The sequence below is a fragment of the Mustela lutreola genome, chromosome 8 (assembly GCF_030435805.1).
Source record: "Mustela lutreola isolate mMusLut2 chromosome 8, mMusLut2.pri, whole genome shotgun sequence".
NCBI lineage: Eukaryota > Metazoa > Chordata > Mammalia > Carnivora > Mustelidae > Mustela > Mustela lutreola.
This window is the reverse complement of record NC_081297.1, coordinates 57,572,028-57,592,059: the sequence shown is the minus strand read 5'-3', so window position 1 is coordinate 57,592,059 and position 20,032 is coordinate 57,572,028. Positions and strand designations below refer to the sequence as shown.

Genomic DNA, 20,032 nt, shown 5'->3' with positions numbered 1-20,032 from the left:
TGCCGGAGACAGTGCGATTTCACGCGGTCTCTGGGGCTCGGGTTCCTCGGCAGGGTAGATGAATTATGGGGTTTCGAAGGGTTTCCGGGGAAACTGAGGTGGCCTAAGAATGAGGCAAACACCTTTCTCCTCAAACACACACACACACACACACACTCACTCACATTCAGAGAGAAAAATCCCCCAAGTGACCCAACCGGCTAGGGAAGTTGAGTGATTTGGTTAATGGGCGAGGCCAACTTTCAGGGGGCCGGGCTTTGAAGCGCTCTCTCCACCCACAGTACCTTTTCCCTTTGGAGGCATTTGGGGGCGTTTGGAATCTTGGCCTCCCCTTAGTCCAGCTCCCGAAGAGAAATTAGGGCGAGACCCATGCCCGATGTGCGTGGCTCTCGTGGACCCGCACTAGCGCCTGGGGTGCGCTCGGGGCGGGCGGTCCGCGGCTCCAGCCTTTTCCACGCCGGCCTCGCGCCGGAGGGGGCGCGGCCGTGAGTCACCCCCTCCCCCTGCGCTCCCTCCTTCGCCCTCTCAGACATACACCCCTCCCCTGCTATCCCGCCCCGGACTCTGGCTCCGGCTCCGATTGCAGTTTGCAATCTCCTCTGCCGCCGCTACCAAGTCACTGGCGGTTCAGGTGGCTCCGCTTCGATGTCCTAGTCCAGCCCCCCCCCCCCCACGCCGCCCGGGCTGGATTCGGCGGGGCCGCCTTCACCCTCCGCTGGAGTCATGAGGGTGAACGCGGCTCTGCAGGTGCTGGGCTTTCTTCTCAACCTGGCCCAGGGCTCCGACGTGGGCAACTCTCAGGCAGGTAAGCCGCGCGGGAGCAGCGACCGTCTCGGAAACTGGGATCCCTAACCCAGTGCGCGGAATCCTGGAGGGCAGGGGGCAGGAGCTGGGGCGGTGCGAGGTTGGGGTGCCGACCCTGGGTCCGCTGGGACCACCTAGGCAGGGACCGTCAGCTTCGGGTTCTCGGCGCGGTCCGGGCGGGGTCGGAATTCCTGACATCCCCCCCACCCCCCAACACACACACACACATACACACACCCCACTCTCCCGAGCGCGTCGCCGGCCTTCTAATTTGTCTCTCTCGGGCGGGGATGGGGGGTGGCTGACGCCGAGACAGGTCACACTTCCGAGGGACTCTGTAGGGAGGGGAGCTGAGCTGCGACCTCCTTCTGTAAACGTGAGGAGATGATCGGAGGTGGAGGTCTTGGAGAAAGGGGGGGGGGTGTCTCTGTTTGTTCCCCAGCCCCATCCCTCGGCTTTCAGCACCTCTAGTTTCGTTGTTTTGCCGACAGGGCGGAGCTATGGAAGGGTTGGGGGGGTTGTTGTTCTCAACGTTTGGAAAAACAAGAATGGCACCTCCTCTTCCGTGAGTGGGCCTGCCCTGGGAAGGGCTGAGTCTAACCAAAGGGCCAAGTCCAGGTGACATCAGGGTGAGAGGCCACTCAGAGGCTGACCTCCCTCTTTTCCTGAGGATAATAAAGCTGCTGGTCCCCAACTTGATCAAACTCTCTTTGTCAAGACCCAGACTGATTCAGTTGATATTTATTGAGCATCTACTATGTACAAGGCCCTGGGTCAGGAGCTGTAGGGTCAAGGACTTCCAGCCTCTGCTTCTCAGTTTGTCTTTTCCCTCCCCAACTTGAGACCACTAGGGCATCACTCCCACCTTCTGAGCTTCCTGTATCCTGGGAGTCCTTCCTAAACCCAGCTTCTCCTCCACCTACATTGTTTATTGTCGGATATTGCTGGTCTGTTTCTCCAACTCTCATACCGTCAGAGCCCACCCCCTTGGGTGTCTCTGGGAGTCTGGACACCTGAGGGTGCTGGTGCTGCTCACACTGGAGATATCCTGTTGCTCTCTTCCCCTCCCCCAGACCTCAGCTTGGGGTTTGGCACAGCCAGGGCCTCTTCCCCAGAGTGGGAGTGGGAGAAACACCTGTGCTTCCCCCACAGTTGCTGGGCCTAAATTTAGACCTGGGATCTTGAATGTAAAACTCCCAGCTGGTGGAGGGCGGAGGGGTCTGGGGACTGGAGTGGGAGGGACCAAATAGAATGACTGCATCCTGGTCCCATCCAGACCCTTGGAATCTTCAACGAGGAACCCAGGAGTCCCAGATCTTGGCCACCTTCCCTGAGGGAGACAGGAGGCAGGCTTGGTTGGGTTTCTTTACCCTTTATCTGTATCGTGCAGCCTCTGGGCATCCGGCCCTGTCTCAGTCCTTCTATAGTCCCTTTGTCCTGGCTGTGATGGGGGTGGGGGATATTGGAGAGGAGGCCTCTGGTTGAGGAGGGGCTGAGGATTCCTGGTCTGACCCACCCCAGTGCTCTCTACCAAAGGAGCGCCCAGGCCCCTCCCTAGGCCCCTGGTGCCTGGGTATGGGGATCTTTATTATTCCCTTCCCCCAACCCTCCTCCCCAGGCTGCGTGTTCCTCCTTCGAGGTGGTTTTCATGTTTTTTTCCTGAGCAGGCCCTTTGCTCCCTGTTTGTGTAATATGGACTTTACCCCCGGGGTGGCAGAGAACGGGGACCTCTAACACTGTAGCCTCCCAGACACAGACAAGAGTCTGCACAAACACATAAAGGCAGGTGGGATGGATGGGGCCACCTGAAATAACCTCCTTATAAGGAAACCCAAGGACAGAACCAGTATAGATTTCTGGGCCAGTGGGGGAGCTGGGTACACGCTTGTCTGTGTGTGTGTGTGTTGCAGATGCACGTACACACACACACACCCCACTTCTCTGTAGAAATCTTGGCTCCTACCTTATCTGGGGAGGATTGGCGCCTTGTTTTGGAAGAAAGGGTGTCCTGCCAAGAAGGGGTTTAGGGTGGGGCTGTTCCCTAAATGACTAACCTTCCTAGTTTCTCTCCTTTCACCCCAAGGACCCTAGAGTTTCCAGGCTCCTCTGGGAGCTCCCAGTCCCTGCACCCGTCTGCTAGGTCTAGCCCACCCCCCTTCCTTTCCATTGTGGGGAGCGATAGGGAATGGGAGGCCTCAAAGGTCTAGTGGTCAGACTAGGGGTATGCCTAGGAGGAGGGGCTGGGGCCTCACTAATGTCCCTCCCTCCATTCCCACTCCCGCCCCCTACTAAACCACCAGCGCCTCAGGGAAGGGTGGTTGGAACAGGTGGTTTCTACCCCCACCCTCCCCACAGTCTTTCCCAGAGCCAGAGGAAAGAGACCTGCCTAGGGCTTCAGGGTCCAAGATTTCCCATACCCTCTCTATCCTCTATACTTATAAGGTCAAGTGAACCCCCAAGACTGGCATGCCTCATGAGGATTGCCATGTTGGAAAGTTTTTTAATGAATCTTTTGACAGTGAAATTGGGTGGAAGGCTTAGAATGGCGGGTGGGGGGGGGTAATCCTCTGCTGTTGCCCTCCAGGCTACTGTGTATTTGCTGGAAAGTGTGATGCTGAGGAGCTGGGGTGTGTTGGGATAGGGGAAGACAAAAGGGAAGTCAGAGTTTAGGAGGAGGGGATGTGTGGGGTAGGCAACCAGCTCCTTATCTTTCAGCTTTAAAGACAAAGCTCACATTGACCCCCTCTCCCCACCAGAGCTCCCCACTCTGGTGAGGTCACTTGTCTGAGCCCAGGGCTTGAGGTGGGGGGACGGGTGCTACTGAGGACAGGGTGTCTTGGGACAGGGTGGAGCAGCGCCCCTCTCCTAGATAGAATTGCCTCATTGTGGGCTGAACTGTGGCCCTGGGCACTGCCCCCACCCTCTGCCCCCATCCCACCCTCAGTAGACACAATAGGGGCTGTGTGCTAGCCCCAAAGAGATATTTATTCCAGGACCCAGAGAGAGGCAGGATGGGGGTAGAGAAGTAAGTACCCTGGTCAGAGAGGGGGAAGGGAAGAGGAGGGTAACCAAGTTGGAATCCTTTTCTAACCTCTCTAGGGAGGGAAAGAAAACCCTACATCCTCTTTGATTAACTCCTTAATACCCAAAGTCATACCTGAAAGGGGCACAGAGGAGGCCGTGGTGGAAAAGGGAAACCTTTTCACCTGCCTGTTCAGAGAGATGGTGAGGGGATTCTGAGAGAGGGGGGAGTTCAGGCTCTCAGTCCAACGTAGGCTTTTGTGTCTCTCTCTAGGGGTGACGGTTGGAGGTGGCTGCTTCCTGATCGTGTTGAATCTTACTGTAGGAGGCAACCAAGGGGATGGTTTTGGGGGACCGGGCTGAAAACTTGTGTCCAGCTCTCTGCCATTCTACCTCCACTTTGAGCAGTGTGTCCTGGGACTCTGAATGGGCTGAGTGTGACGGGCGATGCCGAGAACCAGTACCAGACGTTGTACAAGCTGTACGAGAGGTGTGAGGTGGTGATGGGGAACCTTGAGATTGTGCTCACAGGACACAATGCTGACCTCTCCTTCCTGCAGGTTAGAGTCCCTCACTCCCTCCCTCAACCTCTTCCCCCTTAATCCTCCCCATAGAAGGCTCCTTCCCTTCCTCAGGGTTATCCTCTGCTGGAGTTCAGCATTCCTAAAATTCTGCATTTCCAAAGAGCCAAACTTGTGTGTTTATGGGGACCGTGACTGGACTCTGGGACCTCTGGTCTGGTCAGGGTCCCAGGGATGCACAGGGGCTAGCGATGAGAAGCAGGCACGGGTAGAATAGTGTTACGCACTGGGAGCCAATGGAAAGAGGCACCTAGGAAGGCGAGGAAGGGACCAAGCGAGGACCCTCCTGGCATGAGGAGCTCTGAAAAGTAAAGGGTAGGAGATTAGAATTCCTGTCACTTCTGCCGCCTGTCTTCCTTGGCAGAAGAGACACGGCAGTGTGACACCAACTCCTCCCTACTTGGAGTAGGAATTAGAAAGAATTAGAGGGGTTGGGGATTCCCTAATGAGGGGATCGAGCCTTTTGCCCTGTTTTCCCTCCTACTGACCTGATCTGTTCCATCACAGTGGATCCGAGAAGTGACCGGCTATGTCCTCGTGGCCATGAACGAGTTCTCTACGCTGCCACTGCCCAACCTCCGGGTGGTGCGGGGGACTCAGGTGTACGATGGGAAGTTTGCCATCTTTGTCATGTTGAACTATAACACCAACTCCAGCCATGCCCTGCGCCAGCTCCGCTTTACTCAGCTCACTGGTCAGTTCCTGACGATTCCTTCCAGTCTTGCCCCTCAAGCAACCTGCAGACAGGTCTCTCCGTGATGATAACCCAAGACTGCCCATTAAGTGCCCCCTTCGTGGGGCCCGCTGTGCTCTAAAGGTCCACTACTCCCCACGAGGAGGGTCCCCATGTCCCGCGGGGCTGGAGTTAGCTAGATCTATTACCCACTCCTCTATCTTTATTTTTATTTTTTAAAAAGATTTTATTTATTTATTTGACAGAGAGAGATCACAAGTAGGCAGAGAGGTAGGAGAGAGAGAGAGGAGGAAGCAGGCTCCCTGCTGAGCAGAGAGCCCGATGCGGGACTCGATCCCAGGACCCTGAGATCATGACCTGAGCCGAAGGCAGCGGCTTAACCCACTGAGTCACCCAGGCGCCCCTCCTCTACCTTTAAAACACGGCATACTTTGATGTCCCTTCTTCTTTGGGAAGGAGAGTCCTATCTCCTCCCCCTCACAATTCCCCACAGGCTGGGGGGAATATCGGGTTTAATACCACAGGGCTACCTTTTACTTCTCCCTGTGCCAGTCAGTTGGAAAACACACAGGTAGGGCGGAGGAAGGAGGCGATTGAGTCAGGGATCTTCTCTCTTTCTTTCCCTTCCCCTCCCCCACTGGCTAAACCGGATCTGGACAGGTGTCTGAGGAGGCAGGAGTTTCTTTTGGCCTGGCTCCTCTACCTCACAAGGCAAGCCTTCTCTGCAGTGTAGATTTAATTAGACATACTTGTCTGCCCCATCTCCCCTTCTCTTGAGGCTTGGGTGGCCTTTTGGGTTGGTGGGGGAGGGAAGAGGAGGTCTGCTGTAGCCCTTATCCCTGTCCCTTCTCTTCCCCACCTCAGAGATTCTGTCAGGGGGCGTTTATATTGAGAAGAACGATAAACTTTGTCACATGGACACAATCGACTGGAGGGACATCGTGAGGGACCGAGGTGCAGAGATAGTGGTGAAGGACAATGGCAGGAACTGTGAGTGACCATGATCAAAACTGCTCCCCTACCCCCACCAAATAGAGTGACCTCTTTCCAGTCATCATTATATCCCTAATGTGAACCCACCTCTCCACTGGGGGGAAAAAAAAAACACCTCAGGCCTTAGACCCAAGGAGCCTGCCAGGAGAGAGCAGGCCAGTCTCCTAGAATCCAAATTCCCGAAGCATTATGTGAAAAAGAGGAGCAAAAGATCTCTGTATACTAGGTGGGGAAGCCAGATCTTTGGACTCCATATCCACATCTCTTTCCATTACAACATTCTCTCTTCTCCTTGAAACCTACCTCTCCCTGATCACAGTCTGCTGGTCCCGGTCCACTCACACACAGGTATTCCTACTGGGTTCGGTTTGGAAGGAGTCACCAAGTTCCTGGGCTGGGCCTGGAGCTGAGCTTGGCAGTTGCCCGGGACCCTCCCATTCAGCTGCCCTGTGGGTGGTGTGGAGGTGTGGTTCCGCCCCTTGTTGACCCATTCGCTGGAGCCCAGCCCTGCTCTGCAAGGGGAAGGAGGGACACTGCCCTAGCTCTTTGCTTCGCAGGACTGGGGTGCCTGTGTGCTGACATCATACCCTGTTGATTCAAGCAGGCCTTTCTTAGCCCTGACAGCCCTTTGTTGGTTTCTTTCCCAACCAGGTCCCCCATGTCATGAGGCCTGCAAGGGGCGATGCTGGGGTCCTAGACCAGAGGATTGCCAGACATGTGAGTTTCCTCCCCTCCAAAAACTTCAAGCTCATCCACTTTCCTATCCCTACCCACCCCGACCTGTGTCAACATTGTGGGAAGGGACAAGCCTAGAAGGCAAGAAGTTGAGCAGTGGCCTCAGAATACAATCTTAAGAGCCCTCGCTGCCATGCTTTCTGTCTTTCTGTAGTGACCAAGACCATCTGTGCCCCTCAATGTAATGGTCACTGCTTTGGGCCCAACCCCAACCAGTGCTGCCATGATGAGTGCGCAGGCGGCTGCTCAGGCCCTCAGGACACAGACTGCTTTGTATGTACCACCATTCGCCTGGATTCAGAAATGGGGATGTGGGCTTTGGGGAGGAAGTAGGGATACACACATAACGTGAATTTTATGCATCTCCTATGTCCTTAGGCCTGTCGACTCTTCAATGACAGTGGGGCCTGTGTGCGCCAGTGTCCACAGCCTCTAGTCTACAATAAGCTAACTTTCCAGCTGGAACCCAACCCCCATACTAAGTATCAGTACGGAGGAGTTTGTGTGGCCAGCTGTCCCCGTAAGTGCCTAAGAAGAGGAACAGGGGTTGTGGAACCAGGATTTTAGGAGGTAAAAAGGATCAAGTTGGGTGGGAAATCAGGCTGTTGGTTGTGATCCTCTAACCACTTCCAATGAATGATTCCTGTGTCCTACTCCCTGTCTACTTCCCCAAGATTTTTAGCCATGGCTCCTAGTTCTGCAACAAAGCGCAAAGGGCCTTTCTCATCAGTAGGACAGTACTTAAGGAACCCCGGGTAGTGAATTGGGACAAACCCAGCACAGGGCAGGAGGGAGCAAGGGTTAGCCGGTCATTGGCAGTGTTTCTCCTCCCTCATCTCTAACGGTGCCCTCTTCTTTCCTAGATAACTTTGTAGTGGATCAAACTTCTTGTGTCCGGGCCTGTCCTCCTGACAAAATGGAAGTAGATAAAAATGGACTCAAAATATGTGAACCTTGTGGGGGGCTCTGCCCCAAAGGTGAGTAGGAGATGGTGAGGAGGTGGTGAAGAGACCTCCTTTCCCCAGAGACCAAGCAGGCCCCACCCACTGAGCCTCTTTTGTGTTTACAGCCTGTGAAGGGACAGGATCTGGGAGCCGCTTCCAGACTGTGGACTCTAGCAACATTGATGGATTTGTGAACTGCACCAAGATCCTGGGCAACCTGGACTTTCTTATCACTGGCCTCAATGGGTTAGAGATTCTGCTTCCCCTCTCTAATCCCCTACTCCAGCCATCGCCTCACAGTTCATTGCATTTGGCTCAACCCTTCATATGGGCAGCTGATGAGGAATATAAATCTTATCATAAATAGAAATCGAGCCCCATTCTGCTCTGTGCTTGAGATTCTCTTCCTCCCCCTCTGCTCCTCCCCCTGCTTTCTTTCTCTCTCTCAACATTAATAAATAAAAATCTTCTTTTAAAAAAATAAAAGATCGGAGTGCCTGGGTGGCTCAGTGGGTTAAAGTCTCTGCCTTCAGCTCAGGTCATGATCCCAGGGTTCTGGGATCAAGCCCTAGCATCGGGCTCTCTGCTCAGCAGGGAGCCTGCTTCCTCCGCTCTCTCTGCCTGCCTCTTTGCCTACTTGTGATCTCTGTCAAATAATAAATAAAATCACTTTAAAAAAAAAGTAAATGAATAAAAGAGGGATGCCTGGATGGCTCAGTTAATTAAGCGGCTGCCTTTGGCTTTGGTCATGGTCCCAGGGTCCTGAGATGAGTCCTGCATGGGACTCCCTGCTTGGTGGAGAACCTGCTTCTCCCTGTGCCCGCCACTCCCCCTGCTTGTGTGCTCTCTCTCTCTGACAAATAAAGTCTTTAAATAAATAAATAAATAAATGGAATATAAATCATAGTTTTAGAGGACACACAGTTCCTGACCATACCTAAGTCTGTTTCCCACCCAGGGCTTGAATCCCTCAGAGACATCCCTAAGCAATCTGATACCATCTGGCTAAGTGACAGGGGACAAGGGCATTGTGTCCTCCTCCTCCTCTTTTTTGTTTTTTCTTCTTCTTTTTTTTTTTTTTTTTTAAGATTTTACTTACGCTATTTATTTGTTTATTTTAGAGAGAGAGAGCAGGAAGTGGGGGAGTGAGGGCGAGAGGGAGAGAGAGAATCCCAAGCAGGTTCCATGCCAGGCATACAGGTTCGTTCAGAGCCTGATTCATGACCTTGTAGTCATGATCTGAGCCGAAATCAAAAGTCTGATGCCTAATGGACTGAGCCACCCAGGCACCCCTTAAGATTTTATCTTTATGGGGGTGCCTGAGTGGCTCAGTGGGTTAAAGCCTCTGCCTTCGGCTCAGGTCATGATCCCAGGGTCCTGGGATCGAGCCCTGCATCAGGCTCTCTGCTCAGCGGAGAGCCTGCCTCCTCCTCTTTCTCTGCCTGCCTGTCTGCCTACTTGTGATCTCTGTCAAATAAATAAATAAAATATTAAAAAAAAAAAAAAAAGATTTTATCTTTATGTAATCTCTTCACCCAACGTGGAGCTTGAACTCCCAACCCTGAGACCAAGAATCATGTGCTCCACCAACTGAACCAGCCAGGTGCCCCTACCTGAATCAAAAAAACATTTTTGGGGGCGCCTGGGTGGCTCAGTGGTTAAGCCGCTGCCTTCGGCTCAGGTCATGATCTCAGGGTCCTGGGATCGAGCCCCGCATCAGGCTCTCTGCTCAGTAGGGAGCCTGCTTCCTCCTCTCTCTGTGTGCCTCTCTACCTGCTTGTGATCTCTCTGTCAAATAAATAAATAAAATAAAATAAAAATTTTTTAAAGATTTTATTTATTTATTAATTAGAGAGAGAGTGAGAAAAAGTGCACATGGGGGTCAGGGGAGAAGCAGATGGGGAAGGAGGAAGAGGTGAGCACAGACCTGACCTGGGGCTTGATCCCTTGACACTGGGATCATGATCCCAGCTGAAACCAAGAGTTGGATGCCCAACTGACTGAGCCACCCAGGTGCCCCGCCACTTGATGATTTTCTAATTCCATTATTCCTTATTCCTTCTGCATTTATTTGTTGGCATTTTAGTGTTAGGAAGTCTTTCCTTCCCATTGATTGATTGAGAACTATTTCATTCAGTCCTTTATAATCTTTTATAGTCGTTATTTTGGTGTTCAGCTGTCTCTGATCTGGTCACTGGGGGCTACTTCAAGCTGGATCCTGTGTTCTTAGGGCTTGTACCCTTCATTCTCTGACCACTTCTTTACTTTTTTGCATCAGCTGCTGTAAACTCATGTTATATTTCTCCTGCCCTAGCCGTTTCTCCAAGGAGCCCTGTTTCCTTTTAGTGGAGAATGGTATTTAGAAACTAGGTTCTAGGGGTGCCTGGTTGGCTCAGTGGGTTAAAGCTTCTGCCTTTGGCTCAGGTCATGATCCCAGGGTCCTGGGATCGAGCCCTGAGTTGGGCTCTCTGCTCATCAGGGAGAGAGCTGCTTCCTCCTCTTTCGATCTCTGTCTGTCAAATAAATAAATAAATCTTTAAAAAAAGGAAAGAAGGGCGCCTGGGTGGCTCAGTGGGTTAAGCCGCTGCCTTCGGCTCAGGTCATGATCTCAGGGTCCTGGGATCGAGTCCCGCATCGGGCTCTCTGCTCGGCAGGGAGCCTGCTTCCTTCTCTCTCTCTCTCTGCCTGCCTCTCAGTGTACTTGTGATTTCTCTCTGTCAAATAAATAAATAAAATCTTTAAAAAAAAAAAAAAAAAAAAAAAAAAAAGGAAAGAAAAAAAATAGAAACTGGGTTCTGAGGCTATGCATGCTTGTTGCTACTGGGTTCTATCTCTACCTTGTTGACCGGTTTTTACTGTTCTCTCCAGAGACCCCTGGCACAAGATCCCTGCTCTGGACCCTGAGAAGCTCAATGTCTTCCGGACAGTACGGGAGATCACAGGTGAGTAGGGGGAGAGGTTTCCCTTCCTGGAAGAGGTGAACCACTGGCACATATTCTTATTTAGCTACTTACAAAATCATGTACCCAGTAAGAGGGGAGGGACTGACAGAACTTGAAAAAGCAAGGGGAGAAGACTCCAGGCTCATGTGCCTCTTTCTAACCCTTCAGGTTACCTGAACATCCAGTCCTGGCCTCCCCACATGCACAACTTCAGTGTCTTTTCCAACCTGACAACCATCGGGGGCAGAAGCCTATACAAGTGAGTAGTAAGGAGTGTGGTGGTGGTAGCATGAACCCAGGCAACGAACCTTGTTTCTTACACAGCCTTGAGAAAAATCCAGGCATTGTCTCACACAACACGCCCAAAGGGTCTGAGAGTTTGAAGGGGAAAAGGCGGAAGGAAGGGGAATTGCTCTTCCTGGTCTGCCTGATCCAGAGAAATGTGTTGAATGAAAATGAATCCATTGCGTGGTCATTTTTCCCAGTATAATCTCCCTTATCCTGTCGTCTTGTTCTCAGCCGGGGTTTCTCTTTGTTAATCATGAAGAACTTGAATATAACATCTTTGGGCCTCCGATCTTTGAAAGAAATTAGTGCCGGGCGTGTCTACATAAGTGCCAACAGGCAGCTCTGCTACCACCATTCTCTGAACTGGACCAGGCTTCTTCGGGGGCCTCCTGAAGAGAGACTAGACATCAAGCATAATCGGCCCCGCAGAGACTGTGGTGAGGGGAAGGGCCCCTGGGGTGGTGGGGAGAAGGAAGTCAGGGAGGAGAGCGTAAGTGTAGAGACTTCTCAGGTCTGGAAGCAGGAATAGGGATTAGCGGGGAGGGGTAGAGCCAAGGAAAGGGGAGTGTTAGGCTGGAGGCATTTATGAGGAATAGTTCAGAAGAGGGCATGTGAAGAGACCCCTCCTAACTCACCCCTTCTTTCCAGTGGCCGAGGGCAAAGTGTGTGATCCCCTGTGCTCCTCTGGAGGATGCTGGGGCCCAGGTCCTGGTCAGTGCCTCTCCTGTCGAAACTACAGCCGAGGAGGTGTCTGTGTGACCCACTGCAACTTTCTGAATGGGTAACGCTGAGGGTAACGCGAAAGAGTCAAGCAGGGGTGGGGGGATGGAGCCCTGGGATGGAGCTATTCAGGTGGCACCTGAAAGCCTTTAGTCAACGTCCTTTTTTTTTTCTTTTCTTTTTAAGATTTATTTATTTATTTTAGAGATGGGTGGGGGAAGGGCAGAGGGAGAGAGAAACCCAGGCAGACCTGAGCCTGACATGGGGCCTGATCTCATGATCTTGAGATCACAACCTGACCTGAAACCAAGAGTTGGACACTTAACCGACTGCACCACCCAGTTGCCTCTTGGCAACTTTCTACATGTGTCTTGGTGGGAATGAATAAGGGGCCGCTGTGGTTAGGGAGCAGGACATAAAGGTCAGGACCTAGAAGTGACCCCTCTCCCTTTGCCCCCCTACCCCCAACTACAGGGAGCCTCGTGAGTTTGCCCATGAGGCTGAATGCTTCTCCTGCCACCTGGAGTGCCAACCCATGGAGGGTACTGCCACATGCAATGGCTCGGTACGGTAGCAGCACCAGGATCTCTAAGGGAAAGAGGGCAAGGGCAACACAAGAATGTCTTGGGATGACATGGCCAAATCACAAGGCCAACACGGGGAGGCCAGACAACACTAGGGTCTGTGGTTGGAGCATCCTAAATGTCTGGGTGGGCCCTGGCTGGGAAGTATGAAATTGACCTTGGGATCCCATTCTTCCCAACCTTCTCTTTCCATCCAGGGTTCTGATGCTTGTGCTCAGTGTGCCCATTTTCGAGATGGGCCCCACTGTGTGAGCAGCTGCCCCAGTGGCATCCTCGGGGCCAAGGGCCCCATCTACAAGTATCCAGATGCTCAGAATGAATGTCGGCCCTGCCATGAGAATTGCACCCAGGGGTCAGTGATGGGATGATAAAGGGAGAGGGGAAGAAACAAAACTAGGCAGGAAAGAAGAGGGTAAAGTGGGGCTGAAAGAAGAAAAGGACTATGATTTAAAAATCACTCCAAGCTGTATCAGGAAGGATTGGAGAAAGGGGATCTCTCAGTAACAGCATAAAATGATACTGGGTTTCGAGAACCTGGACTAACCTCAGCTCAGGGGACTTTCCTTCAAGAGAGGGACCCAGGGAGAATGGGAAAGCTAGAGATATGGGGGTCATGTCTCACATGATGGGGCTTCAGGATGGGTTACCATGGTAGGGTCTGAAACAGTGTCCTATGTTGAGGCTGTCAGAATTGTGCTTCCCATGAGAGTCTCCCAAGCTCCCATTTAAGGAGATGACTTTCTTCTCCAGGTGCAAGGGACCAGAGCTACAAGACTGTTTAGGTCAAACACTGGCACTGATCAGGTATGATGGGCTTAGAGACTTAGTTAGCTGGGGGTATTTGGGAGAGAAGCTAGGGAGGGGGCAGTTACTTGCTGGGAAGAGAGGAGTCTCTATTCATTGTGGCTTTCTATACACACCACTGTCACTGGACTTGGATACACAAGAATCCAGGCTTCTGGCATTCCCTTCCTTTTATTCTTTTCTTTTCTTTTCTTTTCTTTTTTTTTTTTTTTTTTAAGATTTCTTTTATTTATTTGACAGAGAGAGATCACAATTAGGCAGAGAGGCAGGCAAAGAGGGGGAAGCAGGCTCCTCGCTGAGCAGAGAGCCCAATGGAAGCTTGATCCCAGGACTCTGAGACCATGACCTGAGCCAAAGGCAGAGGCTTAACCCACTGATCCACCCAGGCACCCCTGGCCTTTCCTTCCTAAAATTAACTTATAGTATCCACAGAAGGTCCAGATTTAGGTTAACCCTTTCAGTGCTCAAGGATATGTGTATATGTGAATGTTAATTTCTTGCCTTAGATCTGTACTATACATTTACTGTAAGCATAGGTGACATTTATAAGGGAGGTGGAAACCCAGGATAATGCTGGACTTCCCCTATCCCACAGCAAAACCCATCTGGCAGTGGGTTTAACAGTGGTAGTAGGATTGGCAGTGATTTTCCTGATCCTTGGAGGCACTTTCCTCTACTGGCGTGGGCGTCGGATTCAGAATAAGAGGGCTATGAGGCGCTACTTGGAACGGGGTGAGGTGAGTGTCTAGTTTACACTTGAAAGGTAACTTGTATACCATTAGTCTTTAAGAGCCTCCACTTTTCCCAGAGATTTGATTCCTTTCTTCAAGGAGGTAATATGGTCCATCAGAAAGAACTCTGGCCAGAGAAATGGGAGAAAATTCATTAATTGCCAACATGACTTTGAAGAAGTTAGCTTTCCTTCTCTGTGCCTCATTTTATGCACATATACAGAAGAAATAATAACATTGATCCTTATAAGATGCTTGTAAGGGTGAAAGGGGATCATGTATGTGAAAGTGCTTTGGAAAGCATAGAGAATGATATAAAAAGTGATAGCATTACCAGCTCTCCCCTCTTTCTCCCATCAAAGAGGAAACCCAGCCCTCTTGATTCTTGATCTCATGAACACACCAGCGTCCTCAGTCCTTAGGGTCTGTTACTCCCCAATATGCCTGCAATGCTTTTTTTTTTTTTTTTTTTTTTTTTTTTTTTTTTTTTTTTTTAAAGATTTTATTTATTATTTATTTGACAGAGAGAGAAATCACAAGTAGGTGGAGAGTCAGGCAGAGAGAGAGAGAGAAGCAGGCTCCCGCTGAGCAAAGAGCCCGATGCGGGGCTCGATCCCAGGACACTGAGATCATGACCTGAGCCGAAGGCAGCGGCTTAATCCACTGAGCCACCCAGGCGCCCCCCTGCAATGCTTTTTAAGACTAAAGACAGTTCCTCTTGCTCCCCACCCCTTTGGGCCTTGTTGCTCTGGGCATCTACCCATAGGCAGGGGGTTGGAGTGGGACATGGGAATGGACTTCCCTGAGTATTTTCTTCCCTTCTGCTCCTCAGAGCATAGAGCCTCTGGATCCCAGTGAGAAGGCTAACAAAGTCTTGGCCAGAATCTTCAAAGAAACAGAGCTAAGGAAGCTTAAAGTGCTTGGCTCAGGCGTCTTTGGAACCGTGCACAAAGTGAGTGGCCCACAGGAAGTCTGTGGAAGAGGAAGGGAAAGGATCTAGGGTGAAGGAGAGAAAGAGTTGAGGAAAAGGGCTAGCCCCAGGGAGAATGACCTTATGCTGACTCCTGCCCAAAACTTTGCAGGGAGTATGGATACCTGAGGGGGAATCAATCAAGATTCCAGTCTGCATTAAAGTCATTGAGGACAAGAGTGGACGACAAAGTTTTCAAGATGTGACGGATGTAAGTGAGGGAAGGGTATTGTGTATCCCCACTGGGAGAGAGGTCACTATTAGACAGGATTTTGTAGAAGCATGGGCCTGTGTGTTAGCAGATACTGTTAGCCATAATAATGTCCTTGAATGTTGGGATAGGCCTGGTCAGTATACGTGAATCTTTTTGATTCCTGGATGACCCCTCCTATATCTCGTAGCATATGCTGGCCATTGGCAGCCTAGACCATGCCCACATTGTACGGCTGCTGGGACTATGCCCAGGGTCATCTCTGCAGCTCGTCACTCAGTACTTGCCTCTGGGTTCCCTGCTGGATCACGTGAGACAACACCGTGGAGCGTTGGGGCCCCAGCTGCTGCTCAATTGGGGAGTACAGATTGCCAAGGTGAGAGGAACCTGGAAGAGCTCTATCAACTGCCTGGCTGGTTGCTGGCAGGGAGGTTGAAATTCTGAGAGGTGCCTTCAGGGTTTGGGATGATTCTGGATCTCAAGGATCAATTCCCCCAACCTTTTTTTTTTTTTTTTTTTTTTAAAGATTTTATTTATTTATTTGACAGACACAGATCACAAGTAGGCAGAGAGGCAGGCAGAGAGAGAGAGAGAGAGGGAAGCAGGCTTCCTGCGGAGCAGAGAGCCCGATGCGGGGCTCGATCCCAGGACCCTGGGAGATCATGACCTGAGCCGAAGGCAGCAGCCCAAACCACTGAGCCACCCAGGCGCCCCCAATTCCCCCAACCTTAAGAACACTTCCTTCCTCTGTAGGGGATGTACTACCTTGAGGAGCATGGTATGGTGCACAGGAACCTGGCAGCCCGAAATGTGCTACTGAAGTCACCCAGTCAGGTTCAGGTGGCAGATTTTGGGGTGGCTGACTTGCTGCCCCCTGATGATAAGCAACTACTACACAGTGAGGCCAAGGTGAGGTTGCATGAGGGCTGGGTAAGGAGGTGGGGGGTAGAATGAAGCATGGGAGAAGGGGGCAGTCAGTGGTCTCCTTCAGAGGCAACAGAAGCTGCACAGTAAGTTCAAGGAGAGGAACCTGGAAATACTAGAAATTCAAGTTCAGAAAACAACAAAGAAAAGAAAGATTGAAAACCTGGGGTTTAGAAGTGCTGAGAAAATTTGTGGAAGTCAACTGATGACACTTTTGCCCTTAATTCCCCAGACTCCAATTAAGTGGATGGCCCTGGAGAGTATCCACTTTGGGAAATACACACACCAGAGTGACGTCTGGAGTTATGGTCAGTCCATTTGGATATCCTCCATACCATCATTGGCCCAAATTCTATAGTTGCCTCTTGAGAGGCCCTTCTTAGAGTTTCTAATCCGTCTAGATCCTTGTGTTGGCTCAAGTTCTGCTTTCCCTCCATTTTCACGCCCATGTCTACTGTTTCACCATCAACCAGTCATGTTTTCCTATACCAGGAGTGACAGTTTGGGAGCTGATGACCTTTGGGGCAGAACCCTATGCTGGGCTACGACTGGCTGAAGTACCAGACCTGCTAGAGAAGGGGGAGCGACTGGCGCAGCCCCAGATCTGTACCATCGATGTCTACATGGTCATGGTCAAGTGTGAGTTACCTGCTGATCCCAGCCATTTCCTGCCTGCCTGCCTGCCCTTCTTGCCTCCCTCCCTCTCTCCCTCCCCTCCTTTTTTCTTTCTTACTTTTTCTTTTTTTTTTTAAGATTTACTTACTTGAGAGAGAGAGAGTGCACATGGGCGGAGATGGGGTAGTGGTGAGAGAGGCAGAGGAAGAGACAGTGAGATTCCCAGGCAGACTCTGTACTGAGCAAGGAGCCTGATTCTGGACTTGATCTCATGACCTGAGCTGAAACCAAGAGTCCGGGTTTAACGGACTGCACCACCCAGGTGCCTCCAGCCATTTTCTAGCCGACTTCCCTCCCTACTCCAACTCCCCTCTTATGGCTCTACTTCTTTCATCTTACCCCCAGGTTGGATGATTGATGAGAACATTCGTCCAACCTTTAAAGAACTAGCCAATGAGTTCACCAGGATGGCCCGAGACCCACCACGGTATCTGGTCATAAAGGTGAGCAGTGATAGGAGTTGTCAAAGAGATCTAGAGGCAACGGGACTTGGCTGGGACTAGGACCCACCTTAACCATCACCTGTCCCTACAGAGAGAGAGTGGGCCTGGAATTCCCCCTGGGGCAGAGCCCCCTGCTCTGACAAACAAGGAACTGGAGGAGGTGGAGCTAGAGCCAGAATTGGAGCTAGACCTGGATTTGGAGGCAGAGGAGGATGGTCTGGCGGCCACACTAGGCTCTGCCCTCAGCCTACCTGTGGGAACACTTAATCGGCCCCGTGGGGTAAGGTGCTTCCCAGCATTTTAAGACTTTCTGCACCCTGAGCCTTCTACCTACCTGCACCCTCATGAACCCTACTGATGCCCAGATTAACTACTTGGAGGTCCCCATGATGAGTAGATTTCTCCCTTAACCTAAACCTTTTCCTCACCTTTTTCATCCTAGAGCCAGAGTCTTTTAAGCCCATCATCTGGATACATGCCTATGAACCAGGGTAATCTTGGGGAGACTTGCCAGGTAAGGTCTGTCTCTTCAAGGGGCTGCTGAGACGCTGGGTGGCAGTGTCTTGGGATCCATAGGGGCAGTGTGGGAGACTGTAGAAATCAGAGGTTTAATCAGTGCCCCACAAAAAAGAAGCATTGAACAACCCAGTCTTCTGAAGAAATACCTCTTCCCTCGTCTCTCTGTAAATCTCTGTGTATTCCTTTCCTCCTTAGGAGTCTGCATTTTGTGGGAGTGGTGAGCGGTGCCCCCGTCCAGCCTCTTTGCACCCAATGCCACGGGGACGCCTGGCATCAGAGTCCTCAGAGGGCCATGTGACAGGCTCTGAGGCTGAGCTCCAGGAGAAGGTGTCAATGTGTAGGAGCCGGAGCCGGAGCCCACGGCCACGTGGAGACAGTGCCTACCATTCCCAGCGCCATAGCCTGCTCACTCCTGTCACCCCACTCTCCCCACCAGGGTTAGAGGAAGAGGATGTCAATGGATATGTCATGCCAGATGCACACCTCAAAGGTGCTAGACTCTTCCTAGAGCTTTCCTCAAATCCTTCTCTGGTCCTTTCCCTAGGCTCCTCTTAATCCTTTCGTCTTCTCCGATCTTGTTCCCTCCCTTTTCATTTTTTCCTAACTTTCCCAACTCCCCACTGTCTACCACCACATTCTCCACATACCTATCCTCTTTCTCAATCCCTAGGTACTCCCTCCTCCCGGGAAGGTACCCTTTCTTCAGTGGGCCTCAGTTCTGTCCTGGGTACCGAAGAAGAAGATGAAGATGACGAGTATGAGTACATGAACCGGAGGAGAAGGCGCAGTCCAACTCGTCCCCCTAGGCCCAGTTCTCTCGAGGAGCTGGGTTATGAGTACATGGATGTGGGATCAGACCTCAGTGCTTCCCTGGGCAGCACACAGAGTTGCCCACTCAACCCTGTGCCCCTCATGCCTGCTGCTGGCACAACCCCAGATGAGGACTATGAATATATGAATCGGCGACATGGTGGAGGAGCTCCCGGGGGAGATTACGCAGCCATGGGGGCCTGCCCAGCGGCTGAGCAAGGTTATGAAGAGATGAGAGCTTTCCAGGGGCCTGGACACCATGCCCCCCATGTCCACTGTGCTCGCCTCAAAACTCTTCGTAGTTTAGAAGCCACTGACTCCGCTTTTGATAACCCTGATTACTGGCATAGCAGGCTTTTCCCCAAGGCTAATGCTCAGAGAACATAACCTCTGCTCACTGAAGTACTCAGGGAGCATTTGATGGCAGCTATTGCCTCTAAAGGGTACCCCTCTTCTCCCTAGTCCCTCTCTCACGGGTCTTAGCCTTATTTCCCCAGCCCTAGACAATTCCATTCAACCTTTGGAGGCTTTTAAACACTGCAACAAAATTCTTGTGAAATGTAGCCAGCTGTGCACTTTCTTCCCTTTCCCAATCCAGGAAAAGGAGATTTCCCCTATTTTATGTGTGTTTCTAATCCCATTCCTCAGCTTCCTCAGGGAGACTCCCTGGAGATATGAAGGATTACTCCCATGTCCCTTTCTCTCAGTCTCTGACTTGTTGAGATTAGGCTTTAACGTGTGCTTTTTGTTTCCTACCAGACTAGTAAGGAAGGGGAAAGTGGGTTGGGGGGAACGAGGCAGGGGAAAGTAAAATTTTGGCTGATGACTCAGCCCCCTGGAAAGAATGGAAAGCTTCAAATCTTGAGTGAAGAAAGAGGTTGGGCACAGATATTTAGAGTACTATTAATTCTGCATCTACTATGCCAGGCATCATGCTAAAGTTTACCTATGTTATGTCATCTGATGCTTACAACGATTCTGTGAGCTAGTTATTCTCCCATTTCACAAATAAGGAAACTGAGCCTTAAAAAGAGATTATGTAAGTACATAAAGTGGTGGGTCCTGGATTCAGAATCTCCCATTTGCAGGTTTTCTCCCTGTAAGGTATCAAGGCAAACTGATAAGTCAGAGTCCTTGTCAGGGCATTGTTGTCTTGTTTTTGCACTGAATCAAGTCTAACCCCAACAACCCCAGCCTCCTCCTACACCCAGACTTCTCATCTCAGGAAGTAGGGGGGAGGGGATGGTCAGAAGGAAAAAATAACTGGACATTTTTGTGTAAACCATAATCCATATGTGCTGTAAATGATCACTTCTTACCCAAGGGACAGATTCACAAGAGTCCCAAGAGCCACTTTTAGGGTCTGTACTCATCCAGGGAAACTACCAGTTAGGATAGAAAGAGGACCCAGCTTCAGGCCTTTGTCTGCTCAGATGGGAAACGGGGTGTCTTGTTATCACTGAAGATTTTTGTTTTGTTTTTATACACACCTGAATAAAAAAATGCCGGTTTTTCAGCTTCCTGTCTGTCAAATGTAAGAAAACCTTTAGTGTGTAAAGTCACCCCTTTGCTCCTCAGCAGTGGGTAGCCGCTACCGCATGCTGTTCTGTCTTGTGACCCTTCTATCCTGCACCTTGCA

The 20,032-nt window shown here is 51.1% G+C and overlaps 1 protein-coding gene across 1 annotated transcript; it reads left to right on the top strand.

Moving 5' to 3' along the window:
* The first annotated feature begins 319 nt into the window (after positions 1 to 319).
* ERBB3 (erb-b2 receptor tyrosine kinase 3) lies at positions 320 to 19,919 on the top strand. Its single transcript, XM_059185011.1, has 28 exons — positions 320 to 805; positions 4,234 to 4,385; positions 4,914 to 5,100; positions 5,965 to 6,090; positions 6,745 to 6,810; positions 6,983 to 7,101; positions 7,207 to 7,348; positions 7,692 to 7,805; positions 7,898 to 8,018; positions 10,641 to 10,714; positions 10,883 to 10,973; positions 11,234 to 11,439; positions 11,651 to 11,783; positions 12,197 to 12,287; positions 12,504 to 12,658; positions 13,057 to 13,110; positions 13,706 to 13,847; positions 14,674 to 14,793; positions 14,924 to 15,022; positions 15,213 to 15,398; positions 15,776 to 15,931; positions 16,179 to 16,254; positions 16,439 to 16,585; positions 16,967 to 17,064; positions 17,156 to 17,344; positions 17,507 to 17,578; positions 17,779 to 18,073; positions 18,254 to 19,919. Exons 1-28 carry the CDS (start codon positions 724 to 726, stop codon positions 18,778 to 18,780), a joined length of 4,020 nt encoding a protein of 1,339 aa, XP_059040994.1. The 5' UTR covers positions 320 to 723; the 3' UTR covers positions 18,781 to 19,919.
* Positions 19,920 to 20,032: the final 113 nt, after the last annotated feature.

Bases quoted from the DNA above. Each gene is read 5' to 3' on its own strand.
- ERBB3 (XM_059185011.1), top strand. From the start codon at position 724: ATGAGGGTGAACGCGGCTCTGCAGGTGCTGGGCTTTCTTCTCAACCTG. The intron at 17,065-17,155 runs GTGAGCAGTGAT...CTGTCCCTACAG, and splicing joins CACGGTATCTGGTCATAAAG to AGAGAGAGTGGGCCTGGAAT. The intron at 17,345-17,506 runs GTAAGGTGCTTC...TTTTCATCCTAG, and splicing joins CACTTAATCGGCCCCGTGGG to AGCCAGAGTCTTTTAAGCCC.